This window comes from Eurytemora carolleeae, unplaced genomic scaffold (genome assembly GCF_000591075.1).
Source record: "Eurytemora carolleeae unplaced genomic scaffold, Eaff_2.0 scaffold137, whole genome shotgun sequence".
NCBI lineage: Eukaryota > Metazoa > Arthropoda > Copepoda > Calanoida > Temoridae > Eurytemora > Eurytemora carolleeae.
Window position 1 is genome coordinate 262,663 of NW_019396143.1, and position 26,452 is coordinate 289,114.

The 26,452-nt window shown below is 31.3% G+C and overlaps 1 protein-coding gene across 1 annotated transcript in view; it reads left to right on the forward strand.

Moving 5' to 3' along the window:
- LOC111696252 (corticotropin-releasing factor receptor 1) overlaps positions 1 to 23,431 on the forward strand; it is a 41,075-nt gene extending 17,644 nt beyond the window's left edge. The window contains exons 7-19 of the mRNA XM_023465805.1: positions 397 to 458; positions 2,038 to 2,132; positions 7,394 to 7,437; positions 11,260 to 11,288; positions 11,752 to 11,839; positions 12,856 to 12,941; positions 16,823 to 16,897; positions 17,990 to 18,050; positions 19,916 to 19,996; positions 21,973 to 22,007; positions 22,692 to 22,768; positions 22,895 to 22,949; positions 23,093 to 23,431. Of these exons, the coding sequence (XP_023321573.1) occupies positions 397 to 458; positions 2,038 to 2,132; positions 7,394 to 7,437; positions 11,260 to 11,288; positions 11,752 to 11,839; positions 12,856 to 12,941; positions 16,823 to 16,897; positions 17,990 to 18,050; positions 19,916 to 19,996; positions 21,973 to 22,007; positions 22,692 to 22,768; positions 22,895 to 22,949; positions 23,093 to 23,159 (855 nt within the window). The 3' untranslated portion in view covers positions 23,160 to 23,431. The remainder of the gene's footprint in view (positions 1 to 396; positions 459 to 2,037; positions 2,133 to 7,393; positions 7,438 to 11,259; positions 11,289 to 11,751; positions 11,840 to 12,855; positions 12,942 to 16,822; positions 16,898 to 17,989; positions 18,051 to 19,915; positions 19,997 to 21,972; positions 22,008 to 22,691; positions 22,769 to 22,894; positions 22,950 to 23,092) is intronic.
- Positions 23,432 to 26,452: the final 3,021 nt, after the last annotated feature.

Here is a 26,452-nt window from a genome sequence, read left to right on the forward strand (position 1 = left end):
TCCAACGACAGCTTAGACCCGAGCCGTATTTTCCCAAATTTTTTAAATCGCGGGCTCTGAAAAGAAAAACTTTTCAAAAGCGCGCTTCTTAAAAACAAACTTTTGAAAAGAAAATTACTGAAAAAAACCTAATAAAGCCATAACTCCGGAAAGAAAATCCCAGAAAAATTCCAACTTCTTAAAAGACAAACTCAGTTCAAATTTTAGCGGCAGCGCCCAGCTCCTTTGCAGCCTGAAGCTAAAAGAATGTAAATGTAAACATGTATTTATCTATTTAATTGAAAAACATTTTTGGAGTTTGTTCAATCAAAATTTTGTATTTTCTCTTCTTTATTTGTATTCCGGGAGTTTTTTCTTCAAAGGTTTACATGGCAATTAATTTTTTTCTTTTTTTAGCCTTGGTTGTGTAAATCTATCCTACTTGTACAGGTTTACAGTCAGATGGCCTCGACTAACTGGTAAGATAAACACAGTAAACCAATTGAGTCTTTGACACAAACTCAAATTTTCTAATCCCTATATCTTTGCAAACTGATGGTTTAAACCTTTGATATTTTAAACTTAGATCATTTGATCTAACAGTATTCATAGTTTATAATATCTAAGGACTACGTCATTGGGTTGCTTCAGATATCGGAGATTATGCAAAGACTCAATTTCTTTGAAATGTTTTAAAACACACGCTTATATATTAAAGATGAGTCATTAAAGACGACAGCAACTTTTTTCTTCCATTCAAATATTATCTAAATCAATTTACTTGCGATATTCTTAATCATGGCCACCCTTCAGTGAACATTTAAAAGACTTTAAAAGGCGGAATGTTAAGCAATTCAGGTCGTTAATAGAGTCTCCTCTGTTGTGGATAACCCCTTATCTGCTTAGCTTTATGTCAATCCCAGAGACTTGCTTTGTTCAAAAGAAACAAAGTTTATGGGAAATTCAAACTTTTTAACAATTTCTAAGTAAAGATATCTCTCTCAGATGTATCTAGGATGTTCTATGAAGGGCTCTACCTGGAGATGGACAAAGTTATTGTTTGTGAAAGAACAACATTATTGAGAACTAACGAAATTTTTCGTGAACGATAAGTTCGTTTAGAACAAAACGAATATGGACAAACGAGAGAAATGAAAAAAACGAATTATTTAAAATTCTTTGAACGAACTTTGTTTAACAAATGTTTAACAAACTTTAAAAAAAACTACTGTTTTTTTTTACTGAACAAACGATTTTTTCGGACAATCTTTTGAAAAAAAACTATAGTTATTTACTGAATAAACGATTTTAAGGAACAAACCATTTTACTGAACGATTGCTCAGTGGAGAAATGAACGAAATAAATGGAAAATAAACGATAATTTTGAGAAAAAACGAAATCAAATGTTTTTGAATGATGGAAAAAAACGGACGAATTGGATCGTTCACGAACAATGAACGAACGAAATGAAAAAAGCCGAATGCGCCCATCTCCAGATCTACTTTCATTCTAGGATAATAGTTCAGAGCTGTGAACTTTAGAATGGTGTATATCGAGATCAATGCTTGATCCTTTCTTTTTCTTAATCGCGAGACTAACCTAATCTTGCACTTGTGCGCGCCATTTAAGAATAATATACAGAAACGGTTTTTGATTTTTCTGCACTTTATCCAAAAGAGAAATTAAAAGTCTCCACATTGGATATTCGGATTGAGTAGTCGGGATTAAAGGTGTCCCATTATAAAGTTCCCAGCTCAGATCTTTAACTCAGATGCTTGGATGCTTAATTTAGATACTTGTATCTAGGATGCTTAATTCAGATGTTTAATTCAGATGCTTGTATCTAGGATGTTTAATTCAGATGTTTGTATCTAGGATGTTTAATTTAAATGTTTGTATCTAGGATGTTTAATTCAGATGCTTATATCTAGGATGTTAAATTCAGATGCTTGTATCTAGGATGCTTAATTCAGATGCTTGTATCTAGGATGTTTAATTCAGATGTTTGTATCTAGGATGTTGTATCTAGGATGTTTAATTCAGATGTTTGTATCTAGGATGTTTAATGAAGGGTTCTACCTACACTCTAGGATAACAGTTCAGATCTTTAATTCAGATGCTCCCGTTCTTCTCTTCAACTTTATAGGATGGGGTAAGCATGAATGACTATGGAATATAAGACATGACGCGGCCTACCCTACCATATGAAATATTTGCAGGTCTACATGTATTCAGAATAGGTTATTGTATACATTAAACAGTGAAAAAAAGTAGACTGAATTACACATTTTTTGGGATGCAAAAATATTGGCAATACAAACATATTTTTTATTTTAATATAAAGAATCGGTTTTATTTAATATGGTGTAGTAAAAACTAAATATAAAAAATTAGAAAATTAAAAGACTCTTTTTCAAATGGAGTACCGTCTGCAAAGCATGTTTAATCATATGGTAGGGCAAGCCGGGTCATTCCCATGATCCTTATATTCCATACGCCTTGATAAGCATTCTTTAAACCAGAAAAATTCAAGGAGATATACTTATATAGAGCTTCCCATATCATAATAGATTATCTCCAAGCTTTAACGCCAAAATAAAACCATAACAAACCAGTATTTTCCGCAAGAAAATTCTTACATTACCCTTATTTAATTTTTCAAAATAATTCATTCTTCTTAAATTTTTTGATTAGTCCCGAAAATCCCTGTATATAATAAAGCTCTTCGCTCATATATATATTATTATGTATATATCTGTATATTATTATCAGTGAAAAGCAACAATCTTTTTATAACATTTTATTCAGTATATATTTGTATATTTGTATATAATATTTGTATAATTGTTTATTATATTTGTATATTTGTATTTATATATAAATATATGCTGCTGAAGAATATCCAACATGATAACCTATCTTAAAAAGTTAATGGTCTCGTCACTAATGGGTTAATAAACAATAGAACATGTTCTAGACTTATTTTAAGAAAATATATATATGTATATAATGGGCTTACCTTTTTTTGGATACCCATGGGACCCCCCTCTCTGGGGTAAGCTTAAAAAAATCAAAAAATTTTATCGAATTTTCTTTTTCAAAAATCAAAATTTTTATTTTTAAATGTAAATTCACTAAAAATTGAAAATTGTACAAAATGAATTTAAAGAAAAATGCAAACTTTTCTTGAATACACAGTGAGGTTTTTTTTAAAATGTTGCAATTTCCAGGGTATTTGGGGTAAAGGAGATGTTAACGAAATTCCACCAAAAAAAATTTCCACCTTAAAAGTTTATAATCTCAATATTCCTGTGTATTTTGTGTATTTATGGTTAATTTATATCATGTGTTGCAAAAAAGTGTAATATATTTGATAATAAATCTCAGTTTAATATCAGTTTTTAGTACGGGAGAGGGGGACTTTTAAACTTATCTGTTCAGAACATAAATAAGCAATTAGATTGTAATTTTTGAAAAGGTCCCAACAGTGTATCAGTTTTTTTCAATTTTTTCTTTTTAAACTTAAGTTAAATTTTTCGTTCCCTTTTTAGAGAAAAATAGGTTTGCAAAAAAAACAATCATTTTTAACAATGTTTAAATCAGTTTGTGAATAAGAGAGAAGCGTAATTAAAACTGTAACAGATCATTTCTTTAAAACAATTTATCATTTTATACTTTTTTCTCTTCTCGCTTGTATTTTCTTTTCTCTTTTACTAAAGTCATGATTTCTGAAAAAAGAAATGTTTTCGTTCTCAAAATATCAAAACTGGTAAGATGAAAGTAATTTTTGTATCAACACAACGATTTCAAAGTTCAAACTGAAAAACAATATTTTGAAATTTATAAAATTCCCTCATATTTGAGAACAGAGTTTGCAGGTAATTAAAGAATAGCTGTAAATAACTGTTTAAATGTTTTTTTTAGTTATTGTGTTACGGACCTAAAATAAAAAAATAATGGCTTTCATGATAAAGTTTTTCCAAGATAATTTTTCAAGACAAATATGTTACTTTTCTTGTTCTTTCCTTTCTTTAGCATTTCCTCACAAACTCAATTTTAAGAGGTTTTAACATTTTTCCTCATCAAACATTTCATTTATATTTTATTTATATGTTATATTTTATAAAAAAAATAATTCCTTTTTAAGGGCATAATTTACAGATGGGAAGTGGGGCTATGAAACAATAATAACTGACAGTGACAAAGTTTTACAAGACACTATTTTAAGCAATATAATTTGATTCTAAGGGTCGTCTTAGAATTTCAAAGTTTTCTTGTTATCACTGTAAATAAGATAGGCTTAGGATAACTCAATCCGAAAGAGACACCCACTGAGCAAGATGCACTGAGCAAGATGTGATTAGATCTCTTTATACCATACCTAATTATTTACCAACTTTAATTCATTAGTTCTTTTTTGTTCAGGCTTCATCAGAAATAGGACTGAGCACATTCTTGATTTTAGCGTTGTTGTTTCTTTTTTTAAGGAAGACTTTCAGTTTCAGTAAGATCATTCTGTTAAAAATTTAAAATATTATTGTTCGATCGGGGCTAACGTGAATCAATCTTAATTTATATAGGTACAAAGCTAGTCAAAATTTTTAAAAAATCTTTTTGTTACCCCCCCCCCCCTCCACCAAAATAAACAGGAAAATATGCGAAAAATTTAGTTTTATGATGTAGAGCAAGACGCGATGGCATGGACAGTAACAAATGAAAGCTAGAAGCTCCTGGGGAATTTGGCGTGATGCGGCCTAAAAGCCTAGTTTAGTAAAAAATAGTCTGATTTCTCTGATAGAAATTAACTCAAGGAAACTAGTCTGATTTTTGTGATGGAATTCTAGTCAAGGTTCTTATCCTTTTTATTTGACATGTCTCTACTCTACAGTCTTCAACTATTTGATATTTTCTACTAAACTCTACTCAACCATTTTCATTGGTTTATTAGATTTAAGGGCACAACAGAAGATAAAGAATAATATCCTTCTGTCATACATTTATACCTTTAACCCTTTCCATTCACTAGAATTCTTTTTAATGATTTCCTCTATAACTTTATGCAGAAAGACCTTTCTATTTACAAAATTGATTAGCGAGCCTTAAATTAGAAATATGCCCATGGGGGGGGGGGTAAAGCAGGAGGAGGAGCGGGGGAAGGCAGGCGGCCATGAGCCATCACTATTTCCCCTTCCGCCCCACATTTTACCTTTTTTCTCTTCCCGCAGCCATGAGCCACCACTATTTCCCCTTCCATATCACAAAGTCTAATGATTATTTAATTACTGACTCATTATACTAAATCCATCTTAAAATCACTCATTAACCAATAATCATTAGACTCTGCGATATTTCAAGATGCAATACTCAGTCAAATTTGTCAAAAATTTCATTGTAAAAAAGTTTACGAATTCAACACACAAAATATTAATCTGAAGTAGAATTGAAAAAATGGTTTGAGTTGTGCTTTTTTGCGTGACGCTGCTGGAAGAGAAAAAAGCTAATATGTGGCACGGAAGGGGAAATAGTTCTGGCTCATGGCCGCCTGCCTTCCCCCGCTCGGAGGAGGGATCTTTTTCCAAGGACAATCTCCAAAAGTGCACCACCCTTCTTGATTAAACCAAATTAAATTGATCAGAGGTCAGAAGTTTTAGAAACAAATTTCTATAGAAAATCTCTATTTTCATCTTTTTCTATCGTTCAAATAAAATTATTTTGTTCGTAAGCAAAATTATCTTAATTTTCCCTCTATTTTATTCGTTTTCTCACTGAAAAATCGTTGAATAAAAATCGGACTTATAGTAAAAATATTGCTTTTTTAAAAAGTTTGTCGAAAAATTTGTTTGTTTAGTAAATAACTATCGTTTTTCAAGTTTTTTTGGGATACAGTTTTTGTATTTTTTTCGGTCGTTTTTAAAAAAAACGATTGTTTTTCATTTCTCTGAACGATGCAAGTTTTTTGTCTGTGGTTCGATTTTTTCTTCTTCTGAATGACGGCATTTTAAACGAAATATTTCATTCTCTAAAATTTTGCTCGTTCACAAAAAAAGATGCCCATCTCTATGGATAAACTCCTATTCTATTTTTTTTATAATGTAATGAAGATTGATTTTGCCTCGAGAGAAGAAAATAAGTTTTTAAAGTAAATTTGAAAAGTCAAGAAGAAAATGGTGAGTTGTGTAATCCTTTTTCTTTCTTTTCCCCCCTATAATACAATTACTTCCTTCCCTTCTATTTTATCACAGAATCTATCAACTGTCTCATCTAAAATTAGAAGATAAAATAAAACTGCTTTTCTCTATTTGACCCTCCATATCTCCATGTTTAATGTTTATGTTCCAATAAATATTATAAATATTACAGCACTGTAAGAAAAACTAGAAGTATGGCTTTTCTTATTCAAGATTCTCCTTACCCCCCCTCACCCCCCCTTATTTGTTCCCTTTACAAGCTTTCAAAGGGTAGATGACAAAGCTTCACCCTGTTTATAAAAAGTCTCATTAGTTTTAAAGACAGGGTCGACTTTGGAGTGTCGCAGCGCAAAGCCTTGGGCTTTGATTTTACGGCTATAAATCGCTTATGCTTTTTGGCACTTTATAGGACTTCTTGAAAAAGTAATTGACAATATTCTCATCAATTTTTGCTTGAGATAAAAATGAACATATGGTTGCTCTTTAAAAGGACGGTATATATAATTTCAAATGAGCCTATATTTGAAGAGAAATACCGACACGGAGGTCCATAAAATCAGTGATAGGTTTAAAGGGTGTCGTTGTAAATTGGTCATTCCCCCTCTTTGGAGGGTTACTTGAAATTATGCTTACAATTACTTTATAGATTAGCTTTGCCTTATGTAACATAAAAAAATGAAAAATGTCACAGATTTGTCTGTTTTTTGGCTGAATTTCAGATTTCTTTTTTATTTAAAAGGGCCGTAACCCATTTCTGTTATCACATGAGGTACTACAAAAAATTCAAGCCAGGTTTTTGGGACATAAACAACCAAGCACCAACACAAGCAGTTTTTAATTGTTGTTTCCACTCTATAGGCCTTGTTAAAACAGTTCCTTTAAAGGGAATTACCTCGTATATTTAATTGACCATCAAGGTAAAGAGGGGTATGTCCGATTAACAGCGGTGTTCTTGAAACCTTAATTTGGTTAAAAATGTGGAAAATGTGGAAGATGTTTAATGTTTAATTCTGATAGTTTCTCCCTTATTTCTCTGAAAGGAAAAATTCGCAAGTCAACTTTTCAAAATACACCACAAATAAAAATACACAGTATTGCATTAAACATGGACTTGATACTTGATTAGACAATCCTCTAAGGTACCCGCTGTAAATCGGACATGCCTCTCTATCAATTTAGGGTCACTTAAAATTATGCTTTCATATCCTTTAATGAACTTTTTCAGGACTGCCAGTTTTCTGGGTAGCTTGGTGGGGGTACTTGTTGCAGGTAGATTTTAACTTTCTGTAAAAACAAGTTTTTTTTTTGACATTTTTTAAGACCTGAAATATACTGTTATACCTTAAAGAAAATGTTAAGGTAAAATGAAATGGGTATAGGCTAAAGCCTAGAAAGTTTAGGCATTGATCGCCACCAATAATAATTTTATCTGATGGCCTTGTCTCGTAAAGTTCATATAAAACTGTGTCTGAATTATATCAAAACTCATATACAGGGCGAGTGACGTATTCAATATCGTCTTTGCTATGAATTAGCATTGTAATACCTAATTTCAAAAGCCATAATATTAATGTCTGCTAGAGTTTATTTTATGCAAACTGTATATCATATATGGCTGTAAAGATGTGTCTATAATGTCTCCGCAAGATGAACAGTGAAGACGGACAAGTTTACTCTGTTTGTATACTGTAATTTTCTTACTAAGTACAACCGATATAGTCAAATCATAAACAAACAAATTGTAAACATAGCGGACGAAATCTAAATCTAAATACTAAATCAAAGAATTATTTTAAATACGATATTGAATTCGTCACTGATGTCCCATGTTTATTGGGACACAATATATATATAATATGTTCGATGAATCCACGTGACCACATACCTTTGGTGGAAATTCTGGTCATGTCATACAGTATGAAAAAGTATTATATTCATATTGCAATTCTCATTGTTCACAAACATTTTCTGTAGATTTCCCGGAATTTTTATTGAAAATATGACATTTGAAGAATTTGAAGAAATCTGCGAACACATTCATAAAGAATAAAAAAAACTCAAGATAACGATGAAAAATAAATAATTGATTTATTGAGAAAATTTCAACTGAGAAGCATGGTCCTAAACATCTAATAAGTATACTGTAGATTTTTTTAACATTTTATGTCGTCACTATTTAATAATTCTTTCAAATCGATTATAAAAACGTAACCAACCAAATGGATGATTTTCAACGTCGACTATGCGCTCAAACTCAGTAAATATACATCAATAAAACGTTTTATATACATTTAAGGAACTATAAAAAAATTTTCCACAATACTACATTCTCAGTTCAACTAACATACATTGCCGCCTGCCGGTCACTCCATTTAACCTTAGAAGTTAGAATGTTCCGGAACTCTTGACCAATAAATAGCAAGCTTTAAATATTGAAATTTTAGAAATTCAATTATTGAAATGTAAAACTAGAAATTCTACTGAGTTGAGAAAAAAAGGATATTTTATTTGCATGAATTTGGTTGGATTATCCTGTCTTTGTATTCCTAAAGTGTGTTTAGTTTTAGCCAAGAAATATATATTATAAGGAAGTTCCAATTACGATTTGTAGATTGAGTTCTGAATTATACTTATTCGTAAAAAAAACAGATGTTTTTTTTATCCCTAAACAAAACAATTTTTGAAATATCGAAAAACGGACAAATGGACAGTATTCAATGGTTCAAGAGTAAAGGCGCATCTTCTGATACCATGGATATCAAGTAAAATGTTTTTAAGGTGTTTAACATTGTAAATTACTAAATTAATTTTGATTTTTTTCCCGTGTAAATCTTTTAGAAATGTTGCTTCTAGTTTGCTACTGAATGATATGTTTTTCGATAAAATAGTTTCACTGTTGTTCACTGTGCTGTGTCCTAAACACTGCATCACTCCTGTATGCTGAGTCCATTAGCGCCTGATCCAATCAGGGTTCAGTCATGTGTTTGTTGTCTATTCTGAACCAATAGAAATAGTATAGCGGTAACATCTATCTTTCCATCTATCTCATTATCAAATAAGGCGCTATCAGTAAATGGAAATATTTATTTCTAATAAAGCTATCGTGGCATGCACTATAATAACCTCGTTGATGCTCTTCCACAACAAATAGCGTGTTTCTATTCCCCCCCAGCATATGCCATAGCATTTTTATTTAAAAACAATCTTGTATCTTTCCTTATACATTTTCCTTGGTTCTAATATACTTACTTTAAATCTCTGCAGCGGATAAAGATAAGAAAGGGTTCAGAAATAATAGAAAATCCTTCAAATCCAACATTTTTAAAAATATGTTTTAAATTCATCATTTCTCTTCTAAGATATGTTTTAAATTCAGCATTTTTCTTCTAAAATATGTTTTAAATTCTTAATTTTTCTTCTAAAATAGTTTTCTATTGCATCATTTTTCTTCTAAAATATGTTTTAAATTGATAATTTTTCTTATAAATATGTTTTAAATCCAAAATTTTTCTTTTAAAATATGTTTTAAATTCATCATTTTAGACTTTGTTTTATTCATAAACGCTTCAAAATATATCTTTCATGCCTTTTAATTGGACACACAAGTTACAATTATTTCAGATAGGATGGAGTTCCATGTCACCAATATTAATATAAATATTTGAATATTTTTTTTTCATTTTCGAGTTTTTATCAAATCTATAAACAATTGTTATTAAACCGATAAAATAAACGTCCATACAAATTCGGAAAGTTGCAACATTCAACTCGGATAGTAAAATAATTAATTTAATTCCAAACAAATCATTGAGGCGTTGCAAACAGTTGTCATCGATTATTTTTCGATGCATTCGTAAAAGTTAATATTTCATAATACTTTTGATTTTGTTTTTTAAATAATATTTCGCTGGCGCTGGATTTTCGAACATTCCTGGAAAATATGAAAATGTCGATATCATTATCAAAAATCCTCGAAACAGGAATAAATGTTTTCAAAAGTAACTATGAGATCATAAAAAATAAAAAATATTATGAAATATTATGAAATAAACTATAAATGAATGCGTCGAAAAATTGTCGATGAATATTGGTTGTAATATCTGAATGCTTTGTTTGGAATTAAATTGATTTTTTAAGATCCGAGTTGAATGTTGCAACTTTCTGAATTTGTATGGACCCCACGTTCTTCGGTATAAGTCGTTTTTAACAATTTTTTCCTTATAGACGCAACAGATAGAAGTAATATTAGTAGCGATCAAAAGCGCTTACTTTTCGCCGTAAGCCTATACCCCTTTCATTTTTCGTGAACACTCCCTTTAAAAAACCTATCATATTTTTTCTAAACTAGATTTTACTTATAATTTGTCTTCAATGAATAAATATTCAAAGAAATTGAGTCTTTGCCACAAACTCAAATCAGTTAAACTCTATATCTTTGAAACCTAATGGCGTAAACCTTTGATATTTCAAACTTAGATTAATTGATCTAACTGCATACATAGTTTGAAATATCTAAGGTCTACGATATTAGGTTTCAAAGATATGGGAAATATAAAATCAGAGTTTGTGGCAAAAATTCAATTTCTTTAAAAAGAAAAATATGAATATTTAAACTGCTAAAATGTCCGGACACAATTCAATGGTTTAAAATCAAATTGATTGTGCTATTAAAGAAAAAAAACCACGATTAATATAGTGCCAAAAATGCCAAAAATTCCAAAAATGCCAAAAGTGTCAAAAGTGCGAAAGGGAAAGACAAACGTGTAAAAAAGTAAGCAGTTTTTTGTTTAAAGAAAGAAAGTAAATCAGTTTATACATGTATTTTTCATCAGTTGTCTTAAGATAAGTTTTTGATGAGAAAGTATCCGTTAAAAAATGTAATATTTCAAATAGAACAAAAACCATGGCGTCGTTCAGTAAAATTAACCAACGATTAATCAACAAATTGAATTATTCGATCAGAGAAATAAAAAAATGTTTTTTTTTCAAAAGGGCCTGACTTTGTTTGATCATTTGTAAGAGAAAAAAAACTTTAACAACTCATTGGGGACTGACGACATTAAGACAAATAATACTAATCTTTTCTTTTAGGAAGAAGAAAATCTACAGTGTAAAGTAAGGTAAAATTGGTTTTTATCAAATTTTCATCTTTTTTTAATGTTTTGTTGTATTTTAAGCCTGGTTAAGCCCGGTTGAGCCCAGTTAAGCGCGATTAAGACTGTTAAGCCTGGTGTTAAATCGGGTGTTAAGCCAGGTTAAAGTCGGATTTAGCTCAGTTAAGCCTGGTTAAGCCCGGTTAAACCCTGTTAAGCCCTGTTAAGCCCTGTAAAGCCCTGTTAAGCCTAGTAAAGCCCAGAGAAGCCCAGATAAGCCCAGTTAAGCCCGGTTATGCCCGGTTAAGCCCTGTTAAGTTCGATTAATCCCGGTTAAGCCCTGTTAAGCTCTGCTAAGCCCAGTTAAGCCCAGATAAGCCCAGTTAAGTCCAGATAAGACCAATTAAGCCAAGATAAGCCCAGTTAAGCCCACTTAGGCAAAATATATCCTTGCAGACAATTGGCTCTGCCCTGATTTGTGAATTTCCAGATTATCTCATCTTGATTCCTGTTGGTCTGGTTGGGCAAGATCAGCTCATCTCTGGATTATCTCGGTTCCAATGATCTCCGCCTATCTGGTGAGTGGTAACTAAAGCACAGACTTATACAGGGTGTCCCACAAAGGATGACAGTTGAAAGAAGCAAGACAACTTAAAAGTTCTTTTTGATCTTTGAACTTATTTGATATATTTAGTCGTCAACATTCTTTCACCGCATTTGTATGATTATTGAAATAATAACCACAATATTACCGAAGATATTCAGAATTTTGTTCAGATTTGAAGTTTATTAAATAAAACCAAAATTATCAAATTAGCTGAACGTAATTTTACCTCCAAATTTTACTCCTTAAATTTGGTAGCCGTAAATTATTTGAAAAATTAAGAGGAGGTCATCAAATAGATATTTTCAAGTTAAACATTGAAGCAAAACAATCCTCGTATTCAAAAACAAGATTTTTTTGACCCAATAACATTTTTTTGCGGAACATTTCCCATTTTACATTTAAAATTAAAGGGGAAAATTTGTATAACAACAACTTTTTTCACATATCTCATTAATTTGAAGTTTAAATCAAATTTGCAAGCTCATGATCTCCATGCAAATAATCTGAATACACATTCTTAATTAATATTCACGGCTGGCGTTGGAATTTCGAACATTCCTAGAAATTATTAAAATGTCGTCTTTGCTATAAAAAAATCCTCAAAATATCGGAAATGAATATTTTCTAAAGTAACAATCGAATCATAAAAAAATGTTATAATATATCAAATATGTAAGAATGAATCAAATTGAATTCCATATTTATAGACTGTAAAAGTTAATGATTAGTTTCAAATTCAATTGAATTATTTAAAATCTGACGTATAGACGTAACAGATAGAAATAAAAGTAGTTGACATCGATATCGAATTCAATTCGATCTCAGACTGTACCCCCTTTTTTTGTGAACACTCTATTTAATAAAAATAAATATGTTTTTGGTTTGCACCTAAAGAATAGTCCCAGAGGAATAATGTAAAACATTGGAAGAAATCTAGAATATAATGAAACAGCGAGAACAAATGGAATTACATATTTAATTTTTTAGATAAACTTCCTGTTCTTGTTGAACATTGTGAGAATACTCGTATCTAAACTTCAGGCAAACAGTACACCGGAAGTAAATCAAGTCAGGTTAGATTATACAATATATACAGGGCAAGGTTGTATAATAAGGTTGCTTACTCTCGATGCGCTCCAATGAATGGTAAATGTCGTCTCCTAAGCATAGATAGCTAAAACCTTCATATGGCTAACTGTACCGCCAATTTACAAAGGAATTGAGTTTTTGTCACAAACTTTGATTTTCTTATCCCTATCTCTTTGCATTTCAATGTCGGAGACCATAGATATTTCAAACTATGAATTATTTTAGATCAAATAATGATTGAATAATGTTTGAAATATCAAAGATTTACACCATCAGGTTGTAAAGATATAGTGATTTGAAATCAGAATTTGTGGCTAAAACTCAGTTCCTTTCTGAATATATAGACAAGAGTGACGTCGGATTTTATCTATCTATTCTAAGGAGACGACATTTCTTTGATATTGGAGCTCCAACCTTATTATACAACCATAATGCAGGGTTAACCACAAAGAATGAAACTTCAGCGACGCTTGTAAAATATTCTTAATTCTTACAGAGACAGTTCTCCGTAGATAATTAATTTGATATACTAATAATCTTTTGTCCAACCCTTGGTACTTTTTATTCTTAAAAATGTAGGCTGTAATTAAAGTCTTATACTTAGTGGGTAACCCTGTATTAACATATTTTGGTGTTCTTCATATTTTTTAAACGTTGAGTTCTTATCCTTTCCAATTTTAAGAGCTATAAAATCAACGAGGAAAAATAAAAACAAAAATCTTCATTAATTTTAAGCAAATCTCTTTTGTTACAATTGCAGGAATAGAATATATAAATTACTTCTTGACATACAAATTTATTTTTAAACGGATTGAAGGCTTTATTTAATCTATCCCTCCATGCAAAGATGGCAATACCCGTTTCACAACGGTACAATTAATTTGTTCAATAATATGGAAGATGTTGATCAGACAAGACTTTTAAGAGAACCATTGATAGTCGGGGAATTGCATCTTTGTATAGAGCGCTACAGTCTCTTTAAGCAGACTTTTACCTGCACACTTAAAAGACTAGTATCGTTTATTTTTATTTGTAACATTCACACTTTACAACTTTTTATACTTATCATCATTATCATCTTATAATCCTTGCATCCTAAATCCTTTTATCAACATTCAGATCAAAGGACTAAATATTGAAGGCAAAAGTTTGCATTTTTATATTTTGAGAATTAAAAACTAATTTGATTTGCAAAGGCAAAATGTTGTTAGAACAGTTGGGTTACTGACTGCCTTGAGGCAGGAGAATTGCAGTATTCGAACTCAACCCTATACTCACAGTAGGGCATCAAGGGAGGGGGAAGTTTTTAAACTGTTTTTTTTAATTGTGTGTGGGGGGGGGGGGGGGTATGATTTTAAAAAAGTTACAAAAGCCATCCAGGGATATTAAATGAATTAATGTGTTAGATAAGGGGAATTAAAAATTAAGGTCAATTTAAATTAGTTTGTTAATGGTTAATACCTCTCAGGAACCAGTAACGTTTTTATTTTTGTTATTTTGTAAACATACCTTTTTCTTTTATAAATAAAGAAGAACAAATTCTTTAAATATTGAATCCATATCGGTAGCTTGAAATATATGATGAAAAAAAGAGTTTTCATGCTATTTTTTCAATATCTAAATAATAATGTTATTAGCAAGTCACGTCAAAAATTTATAATGATAATAATGACAGTAACAACAATAATAATAATAATAATAATAATAATAACAATGAATAATACTATTCTAACCCGCCATCATGAAAAAGATTCCACCCTCTCTCAGATCAGGTTTCCCTCAATTTCCACGAAGTACCCAACGACTAACGGCATTATCCTGGTGGTAAATATCAGACTGCACGAGTATGATTGGCATGAGTTTATTGCGGCGAGTAGAGTTTCCATTCGCAATTTTGCGTAAAAGTAGAGGAAAACTTGATCTGTAGCTGGTCTAAATTGTTTGTAAAAATTCAAAATCTGTCTCGTTGCATGTGATAAAAAAAAAATGTTAGGACAAAAATCATTTTGTGTAGTTTTTGAAAAAGCTTTTCCCCCCTAGTGGAATTTACTACTGGGAATTTGGTAATTTTATAGTAAAGCCATGACAAGTGGAGGGGTGGGGTGGGGTATTTAAAAAATATATATTTTTATGTGGCACCGCATGGAATTTTATAAAAATCCAGTCTTGCAATTCAAAATTGAGTCCTTTCTTTTTGCAGAGAGGGGAGAGGGCGTAACCTCTTCACCTTCCCCCCTTTTAAGCCGCCTTTGCTTATTTTCGTCAAGGGTTCATAGCAACCTTTGAAAAATGGTGTTACCTAAAGTTGGTGTTACCAAAAAAAAAAATAACTTTTAGAAACTATTGCTTTTAGAATTGCAAAAGTAGTTTTGCATGTTTTTTTATTGTAAAAATAAGTTATTTATAGATTGCTTTGAAATACAATAAATAGAATAATGTGAAAAAATAAGAAACAAAATTTCTTATAAATGAACGATTTTTGATCTAATACCGATTTTAATTCTTCAACGATCGAAAATGATCTCATTAAAGGGAGTGTCGCGAAAAATGAAAGGGAGTATAGGCTTACGGCGATAAATAATCGCTTCTGATCTATACTAATCTTATTTCTATCTGTTGCGTCTATATGGAGAAAATTGTTAAAAACGTCTCATACCGAAGAACGAAGTGTTTCATACAAATTGAAGAAAATGGAACATACAACTTGGATCGTAAAAAAATCAAATTAATATCAAACAAATAATTTAGATATTAAATCCTATAGTCATCGATTATTTTTCGACGCATTTGTATTTAGTTGATATTTCATAATATTTTTTATTTTGTGTTTTTAAAATTAATATTTCGCTTACAACTTGTTTTCACGACTGGCGCATTCCCCGAAAATATGGAAAATGTCGTCTTCATTATCAAAATCCTCGAAACGGGAATGAATGTTTTCAAAAGTGACTCTCGGATCATAGAAAGTAAAAAATATTATGAAATATTAACTATATACGAATGCGTCGAAAAATAATCGATGACTATAGGTTGTAATATCTGAATGCTTTGTTTGGAATTAAATTGATTTCGTTTCGATTGGGGTCCTATGTTTCAACTTTCTGAATTTGTAAGGAATCTACGTTCTTCGGTATGAGACGTTTTCTCCTTATAGACGCAACAGATAGAAGAAAGATTAGTAGCTATGAATAGCGATTATTTATCGCCGTAAGCCTATACCCCCTTTCATTTTTCGCGAACACTCCCTTTAATAGATTATCAAATGTTGGCATGTTTGAGCCACGGTATAAAATCTAAATATTCACTTTCCCTTGAAAGATTTATCAAGCATATACAGGGTGCCTCTGAAAAAGTGCATTTCGTCTTTTACCCTTCTAAACATCGTTGTATTTTGTCAAAAAGTGCTCTTAGAAGGTACAAGGGTCGTTGAAGAAATATTTTTCAATCATCAAATTTAGGACTAATATTAGGAAATGTGCTTGGTCTCTTTCTGTAGAATAAACGCACTTTTTTCAGAGACAACTTTCTTCAAATTTCCCGGGTCGGATATTGCGGAACAAGATTTGAAATTTGGTATTCAATGTTTCAAAATTTGTTTACAATTTTTGAAATTTTTTTTTTGTAAATAGTATTTTTTGTTGGAAAAGGGAGAAGGGTTGGGATTATGAAACTATTAAATTTGATACTTGTAACATATTACATCTTCGTCAGGGAGTCCTGACATTTTGGAATTACGAGTTACGACCTGCACGGGTAATTAAGGGTAATAAAAACATTACTTCCCAGCAGCACCTTGTCAGCTGCCTTGTATAATACATTACGCAATAAGGTTGATACTTGTTTAAATAAATAATATTTTTTTCAGGAAAGCGATCAAAGCTACGGTTGTTCTATTTTTCTTCCTCGGAATCTCAAGTTTGATTTTCTTTATAAATCCCAGGTGACAGGATGGATGGTTACATATTAGAATTTGAAAACAGTTTTCATCTTCTCAATATCTCTTCAATTAAAGGATGGTTATATATTAGAATTTGAAAACAATTTTCATCTTCTCAATATCTCTTCAATTAAAGGATTGTTATATATTAGAATTTGAAAACAGTTTTCATCTTCTCAATATCTCTTCAATTAAAGGATGGTTACATATTAGAATTTAAAAACAGTTTTCATCTTCTCAATATCTCTTCAATTATAGGATTGTTACATATTAGAATTTGAAAACAGTTTTCATCTTCTCAATATCTCTTCAATTAAAGGATTGTTATATATTAGAATTTCAAAACAATTTTCATCTTCTCAATATCTCTTCAATTAAAGGATGGTTATATATTAGAATTTGAAAACAGTTTTCATCTTCTCAATATCTCTTCAATTATAGGATTGTTACATATTAGAATTTGAAAACAATTTTCATCTTCTCAATATCTCTTCAATTTAAAAAGTTATGATCAAAAACATTAAATACTTTAGTTTGAGAATGATTTCTTTTTTAAAATTTTCATATTTAAAGCGATAGCGAAGCGAAAATTCTCTTTATACTTAACTAGGCTTTCAGGGAGCTTCGCGCCAATCTTATATTTCAATTGGGAGCATTTTCTCTTTGTATAAATTGAAAAACAAAAAAATACAAAAGTTTCGTGGATTTACAAAATTTCGAAAATATAATTTAGTTAGTGGCAATTTTTGAAAATTCGATTATTCATAAACCTTTATCCATCACGTAAGGTTCCACGAAAAGTTTGGGCCCGATCGGTTCAGCCATTTGACGTTTATTGGACACACACGGACAGACAGACAGACACCCAAACAGACAAGCAAAGTATATATATAGATTTGCATTGTTTTCTCTCTGCAAGCAAGAAAATGGCCAAGATCAATTAATTTTCAGATCAAAAAGGAAAAAAGAGAAAAAATTATAAATAAATAAGATAGATGTATCCTATAAAATCTCATCTCTTGACATTTACCTTGAACATCAAAGGATCACTTGGAAAAACATCTTTTCATTGTAAATCAACAGCAAATGTTAAAGGGATGGAGGTGTCCTGGAAGATGCTTATATGGTAACCAATGCTATACTGAAAGGATCACAGGTTAGGATTAAGGGCGTCCCATGAAACATAATATGTTCTTCTGAATAGAGATCAGGACAGTGCATTTAATAATTTTTTTGATTCGATTGATAACTGTTTCGAATGTTCATTCCCTGAAAAAAAATGTAAATCCTTCCAGAAAAAATAGACCTTTTAACCCTTGGATGTCTGAAGCACTGATAATATCGAGAAAACGTAAAGCCAAATTGTTTAATAAAAAGTTGAGGAAACCCTGTCAGGAAACTAAATCTAGATTTAAAGAATATAATGCAGTGTATACTCGCCTTGTGAGGGCAGCACGAAAAAAATACTTTAATGATAAATTTCAAGAATATAGTAAAGATTGTAAACAAACATGGCTGACTATCAATAGTGTACTAGGAAGGGGACGTAAAACAATTAACATTCCTGATGCATTTGTGAGCAATGGAAAAGTTCTCTCAGGGGCCGTAGAAATATCAGAGGGTTTTAACAATTTTTTTGCTAATATAGGTCCTGATCTGGCAAAAACTATTAAGGGCACTAAAAAACAATTTTCTGACTTTTTGTCACAGGGAACAGATGAAAACTTTGTTTTTGCAAATATGACCCCTGATATTATAAATGATGCTCTTAAAAAACTAAAAAGTAAAAACAGTTCTGGACCAGACAAAATTTCAACAAATTTGCTAAAGTCTATCATACCNAATCGTTCTCCTTAAATCTATTTAATTGAAATATTTTGTTATTATTACTAACATTAGGTGGAAAAAATAATCAAAACAGCCAAGAGCTATTTTCCACCTAATTGCTCTATACTTGTACTGTTAATATAATCATCAATTTTGTGATTGTAAACTCTATCTGTATACAGATACATTTATTTTAGCAATAAACGTTATCTTATCTTATCTTATCAGAGACGACTTAAGAAGGTCGTCTGTGCTTTATGAAATAATTTGCGGTATCCATTTATTAAGCTAAGTTCAAAATGAATTTCTTAGATTTATAATAACATCCCTGTCCTATTTTTTACTTTCAGAATTAGATTCAGACAATTTTGATTTTATTTATGATGAAAGAGAAACAAAATTCGTATAGAATCTCGAATAAAAAAGGCGGACCACATTTTGAAAATGCCTGAATTAGGGGAATTTTTAGATTATTGTTTCATGAATTACCAATCACCATGTAAAAGTAGTGTTTTAAAAAATTGGAATACAGTTTAGTATTTATCGGTACTTTTTAGATTTATACTAACTGTACTAAAAACCGGTTGTCAGGCTGTTGTTAGTTTTCTGCCTGTAGCCTGTAGGGGATGGGACACTTTCACTTTATTTTTGGAAAACTTACTGACTTAAATAAACGCTTTGTTTAAGCAAAAATCATGAGCAGTTTTTTTTCTATTTGAAAATGTATGATTCAATTTTAACCGTAAATTGCGGATGAAAGAGACAACAGTTGTTAAAATTCAACATTTTCTAAAAGATATTTGACTTGCTATTATTTTGCAGATAACGGTGTTTAAAGGTTCCCTCAGATTAAATCAGTTTCCCCAGGAAGTTGTTTTTTTGTTTGCTATATTGTTTACTGTCAGGAAATTGTTCTTTTGTCTTCAATATTGTGTACTGTCAGGGAATTGTTGTTTGCCTGCTATATTGTGTACTGTCAGGGAATTGTTGTTTGTCTGCTATATTATGTACTGTCAGGGAATTGTTGTTTGTCTGCTATATTATGTACTGTCAGGGAATTGTTGTTTGCCCGCTATATTGTGTACTGTCAGGGAATTGTTGTTTGCCTGCTATATTGTGTACTGTCAGGGAATTGTTGCTATATTGTGTACTGTCAGGGAATTGTTGTTTGTCTGCTATATCATGTACTGTCAGGGAATTGTTGTTTGCCTGCTATATTGTGTACTGTCTCCTGATGTGAAGATGGCAATCACGAAAAAATGGTTCCAGTTCAAGGTAAGCAAACCAACAGATTTGTGATGAACAATTTGAAATCAAATTTAAAGTGACGTAAGCGTAAATTCAACTGACTTTCCATAGAAGGATGACACTCACAACAGTATTCTTAAAAGTTTTGTCGGATCAAGTATGAATTAGAATTTGAATAATATGAATAGAAAAGCAAGATTGAACACAAATATTGTATTTGCAAAATAAAGATAAACAAACAATCAAATATTTAAAGTGGTAAGAGTCGAGGCAAGTGGTGGACGAATATCCCATTTGACTTCTCCTATGAAATCCTTCGTTGAGACTGAATCTATGTTCGGTTCAAACCCTGCCGAGTCCTCTCCATCACGTTGGTCTAGTTGTTGGCTTGGATCTATGCCACGCTGAGGATGTGGACAAAACTGGCTTGGGGTAAAAGTGCGAGGATTGTGTCAACGGAACTACTTACAATCCTAGCTTAGCCTCGGGTTAGATTATAAACTGCAGATACAGCATCAACAGAACTTCTTACAATCCAAGCTACGTGGTTATGCAACCATGCTGGTTACAATATCGATGTTTATAATTTTGAAACCTAATAATTTTCAAGTATGGTTTGTCTTCAAAAGTGCATTGCGCATTTCTACAGCTGAAAAACATATATAAATTATATGAATCATAAGATCAGGGTTTAAAGGATACCATTTATGTTTCGAGCATTGCCATCTTTGCACGGTTGGTCATTTGAAATTACACTTAAAGTCCATTTAAATTGATTCTTAAAGGGACTGTCATTGTTGTTAGAAGTGACAGAGAATTTCAGAGACAGCTTTCAAAGCTTATAACAATCTGGTGCACCCCTTGCTCGTGATGTCTTTGAACAGCATCCTGGTCCAGTACAAGCACAAGCTGAGCTAGATATGCTCATAACCAAGGCAATAATGCAAGGAAAGTTAATTGTAGTTGCTTATACTCTGCTAACATATTGAAACCAGTTCTCTCTGGGCAGAATTTGTAAACAAGAATAGATGCATCAGTGTTCGTTTCGTATCCGAGGAGGTTAAAAGCATTAAATTTTGATAATTTACTTAATAGTTTTCCTATGACCAGAATATTTCGTTGATTTTGTATGTGCAAGATGGATCCCATGTCAGGCTTCGACATCTGTCTTGTGATTACATTACCGCCCAGAGACAGTTCACTGCAGTACAAAAGATGCGTACAACTCTGAAATAACTTTCCTTGCATTATAACCTTGCTCATAACCATCATAGAAAGGCAGAGAACCCGCATATACTCTCTCTAGCTGAACGATGGTTTTCCAGAAAACCAAAAAGAGCTGATTAAACCAAGATTAACTCTGTAAAGATTTATTTTATTAATACAAATCTAACGATTATAGAACTCTATTCATTAGTAAACCTGAAAGATATCCAGCGAGAGATTATAAAGGGATTTATAAAAGTACTGGGATCCTAGGTGAAACATTTACACACGCCATCTGCCCATGGGAGCAAATTTTGGATCTAGAAATCCCTAGGATTTATACCTGGATTATATATACCTGGATTGGAGAAATAAGTCCTTGTAAGATGACGAGACAAACTAATTAATAGTATATTATAAAAAAACACTATTTTTATTACAATAGCTCACTACAACATATATGAGCGTGAAATTCAAACTAAAAATATAACTACTAAACACTGTGCAGTCTTTTATTTCAACCACATAGAATTTATTTAACCATTTGGATTTAGAATTTCAGAATTGTCTCTACCTTCCAGAGCTAATCCTCCAAGCTTCAGCCTTAGGGGTGAGCATTTAGCTTCAGGGATGAACATCGCTCCATGGCTAATGCCACTATGTCTGCCCCTGATTCCTGATCAGACACAGCTTTTAATGGGTACCGTTGTGAATTAGACATGTCATTTTTATAAATGGAAGGTCACTTAAAATAAATTTCACACTCCTTTTATTAATTTTTAAGATTCGTATTTCAGGCAAGACGAGATCATCGTCGGGAAAATACAACAAGGCACATTTTATAATTCATTTATCACACGGCACATTGCAATGTTGTTGCATGGCAAAGTTGCCAAATGGCAAAGTTGTCACATTGCAATGTTGTTGCATGGCAAAGTTGCCAAATGGCAATGTTGTCACATTGCAATGTTGTCACTTAGCAAAGTTGCAACAGGTTGCCACCCCATTGCAGCCTGCAGCACCTCAGAAGGCATAACCTAACCTTTAGGAAGATTCAGCTTGGGAAATTACATACTTAAGGGAAGTTTCCACTTGGGAAATTGTCATTTGGAAAATCGCCCTTGGGAAAATGCCTTTGGGAAAATACCTAAACACTGATAACACATTATTAGTAACTTCAAAATCATATTTCTTGTAAGTTATACAGTAATCGGCGCAATTATATCAATACAATGAAGACGATTTTATATTTAAGTTTAAGCCTTTTGAAAAGATGTCAAAAAACAGCTTCTCTTCGTCTACTTGTCAACTTGTAATTTGAAAAAAGTTTGTTAGACATTGAAAAATAAATAGAACTTAATTATATTGGTATAAACGCCGGATTAAAAATAAAAAAGATAACAATTTTCATCAGTAAGTTTTTACATTTTCTGTCCCAATGTGCAATGTCAATGAAATCAATATTTTATTAAATCATATATTAAGAAACATTAAAAAATAAAAAATGCAAATACAGAAGACGACATTTAAAGCAGACATGGCTTAGCCAAGAATCCGAATTTGAGCCAGCTCCGCATCAGAATGAATCTGCAGGTAAGTATTTAAAAGAAATATTTAGCTTTTGGGTTAAAAACGCTTTCCAAAAAATGATATAATTAAGATCTTGAATCCAACCGATAATTTTATTTTTTAAGAATGTATCAATTATTTTTTTATCAGATAGTTTTGCGATGAAACACTCTTCAAGACAAGTAATGAAAAAACATCATTTCAGGTGTAATTTTTTTTCTTCAAAATATTGATTTTTTTAGCTTTTATCTGTTTTTGATATGTTTTAATTTTTTTCTTTATAATCTGTTATTTTCTATTATCTTTTTAATATTTTGTTTTCAGTTTTTATTTACTTAATTATTTCAGAAGAGATGAACTGTACAATGATCTATCTGTAATTAAAGAAGAAGATGACTTTTCATCAAGTTTATAGATGTATAAGTTTAACTAGGTTTTTTTTGGGCGCTTCGTGCCACTATTTTATTGACAATTTTTAGCTTATAAACTAGCTAAAAGTATTCATTTTTTTGCATTCTCAAATTTTGGAGGATTTTTCTTTTGAAAACTGGCGTATTTCCAATAAAAAAATTATTGTTGACATTTTTTTCGGGCACAATTGCTCAACTTTTACGGTCAATAAACTTTCCTTGAGGTCCTGTGAGTTGCCATACAAAATTTGGGCCCAATCTGTTCAGCCGTTTTGACGTTTATTGGATACAATCAAACAGACAGACAAGCAAAGTATAGATATACTAGAAATTCAAGGCGCTTCGCGCCCTTCTTTCTAGCCTTAGAGGGCGCTTCGCGCCCATCTTCTAAATTAGTTGTGAACATGTTCTCTTTGTGTACATCGTAAAACAAAACAAAAATAATTCGCGGATTTTCAAAATTTTTAAAAATTTAATGACGATCGAATTTTGATGGAGACAAATATTTGAAATTTTGATGATTCATAAACCTTCCCTTGAGTCCCTAGATGTCCCACAAAAAAATTTTGGCCCGATCGGTTCAGCCGTTTTGACGTTTATTGGATACAAATAAACAAACAAACAAACAGACAAACAGACAGACAGACAAGCCAAATTTATATATAGATATATATATCATCTATAAAGATGTGAAACAAGTTACAACCGAAAGGAACAGATTTTATGCCCTAAACTTTACATTTGTGATCTATATTTAGACTTTGTTTGTGTCTGATTGTTTGTCCGTTTGAATCCAATAAACGTCAAAACGGCTGAACCGATCGGGCCCAAATTTTGTGTGGAACCTTGCATGACCCAGGGAAGGTTTATTGATGCCAAGAATTATCAAAATTGTCTCAAAAAATTTTTAGTTGTCATAAAATTTAAAAAATCCGTGAAAAAATATTCAAAACATCCGCAAACTTTTTTCATTGTTTTATAATGGATACAAAAAGAAAATGTTTACAGTTGAAATAGAAGATGGACGCGAAGCCCCCTGAAAGCCTAGATTCAGTAAAATTTTACTTTTGTTAACTATTTGATCATAATTAGATTTGGTAAATGAAATCAGCTTGAATGTTTAGTCAAAAGTCTATTGTTGTAATTTATTTGTAAAAATTGTCGCTTGTTTGGACATTTTTATTGGTAATACAAAAATAGCCAATTAATGAAAAAAGAAACTTAAAGACAGACTGAAAATGAATGTTTCGTTACAACATGAATACGTACAGTATTTTTTTTGACGGGACGTCTCGATAAAAGAAGATCTCAAATATAAAATCGCATAAATCATAAATACATAAAATATGTTTTTAAATACTCCTGTTTTAAATATGATTTTTTTTCTTTCATAGTCCTCCATTATTTTCTACATACTGCGAGGGATCAATGTCAAGTAATTTTTTTCAAAAATAAATTTTAGAACAAACTGTGTTTACAGTTTAAGATATAGATAAATTTGATGTCTAGAGCTATTTTGTGATTTAATTGAAACTTGTTTAAGGAATTGAATTTGAAATAAACGGTTTATGTTGTTATTATAAGCTCTAGAAATAGGATTTTAGAAATAGGATTTTGCTCGCGAATCTTTGTTTCCGCCAAGAATTGCTCATTTTTTGCACTTTATTATGAAGAAATCCGCGCAAAAGCTGCCGTTTATTGATTAAAAACAAATTTTTGCGAATGTTCCTGCTTAAATTGGTGGATTTTCAAAATAAAAAGATCCGACATTTTTCAGGCAATACTTTTTTAATTTACCGTCCAACCGTAATATAATGGCCTACCACCGTATACAATAGCAGGAACCCAGTTTTGCCTGGAAACAAACATTTTTTTTCTATGAAAGTCTTAACTTAAAACTTTAAACCATGCTAAGAAAATTTAAAGGGAGAGTTCGCAAATAAATTAAAGGGGGAATAGAAAAAAAGCGCTTTTGATCGCTAGTAATTTTACTTATATCTGTTGCGTTTATAAAACCAATATTCATGAACTATTTTTTGAAGTATTCGTATATAGTTATTATTTCATAATATTTTTGATTTTTTTTTCAAAAAATATATTTCGCTGGCATTAGATTTTCGAACATTCCTGGAAAATATGAAAATGTCGTCTTCATCATCAAAAATCCTCGAAACAGGAATAAATGTTTTCAAAAGTAACTCTCATGATCATAAAAAATTAAAAAATATTATGAAATATCAACTATATGCGAATGCATCGAAAAATAATCGATTTTTATTGGTTGTAATATCTAAATGATTTGTTTGGAATTAAATTTATTTTTTTACGATCCGAGTTGAATATTGCAACCTTCTGAATTTGTAAGGAATCTACGTTTTTCGGTAAGAGTCGTTTTTAACCATTTTCTCATTAGAGACGAGATAGAAGTAAGATTGGTAGCGATTAAAAGCGCTTATTTTTCCCCGTAGGCCTATTCCCATTTTCATTTTTCGCAACACTCCCTTTAAATCTGTAAATTTGTTAAATTATGTCGTGTTAGTCTAATATATAGAGTTTAGTGTTTAGTAGCTTGTAGCCTGTAGGTTAGCTTACAGTGAATATTAGGCAGCAAAGTCTAATTTATCTCACTAAAGAGAAATACTATACAGTGGGGAATTTTAAAACAAGCACAGAAACTTACAGTCACACTACAATAATTTCTCTGGATAGGATTGTAAGGCTTCCTTCTCTCAACGCTCTCCATAACAAAAGGATGATAATAAGGTTCCGAACGTTTATTTCTCTAAGCCTTCAATCTAAATAATCTTTTATAAGCCAAGGGTGAGTAAAAGAAGAAAAAGAAATTTTCGGTGATTTTGATTAAAAGGTTTCAATATTTCTATGTGCACATCAAGGATACATTTTGGATATTCTCACCTCAAAACTAGATGTTAGTTTGCAAATTTGAAAATCAAGAAAAAATTAAAGTCGTTCTTGATGTCCCAAGGATATGCCAAAAACAGTCATTATATTTATCTGAAGGTTTATATAACCAATTTTGTTTCATTTTCCTTTATTTTAATATTGAATTCATTTTTTGAGCATTTCTTTCGCTCTCAATATCGTTGTGAGTTGGCTTTTTCCATCTTGCTCCAATTTGCTTTACCACGTGGTGCCCATCATATTTACCACGTGGTGCCCATTATATTTACCACGTGGTGCCCATTATATTTACCACGTGGTGCCCATTATATTTACCACGTGGTGCCCATTATATTTACCACGTGGTGCCCATTATATTTACCACGTGGTGCCCATT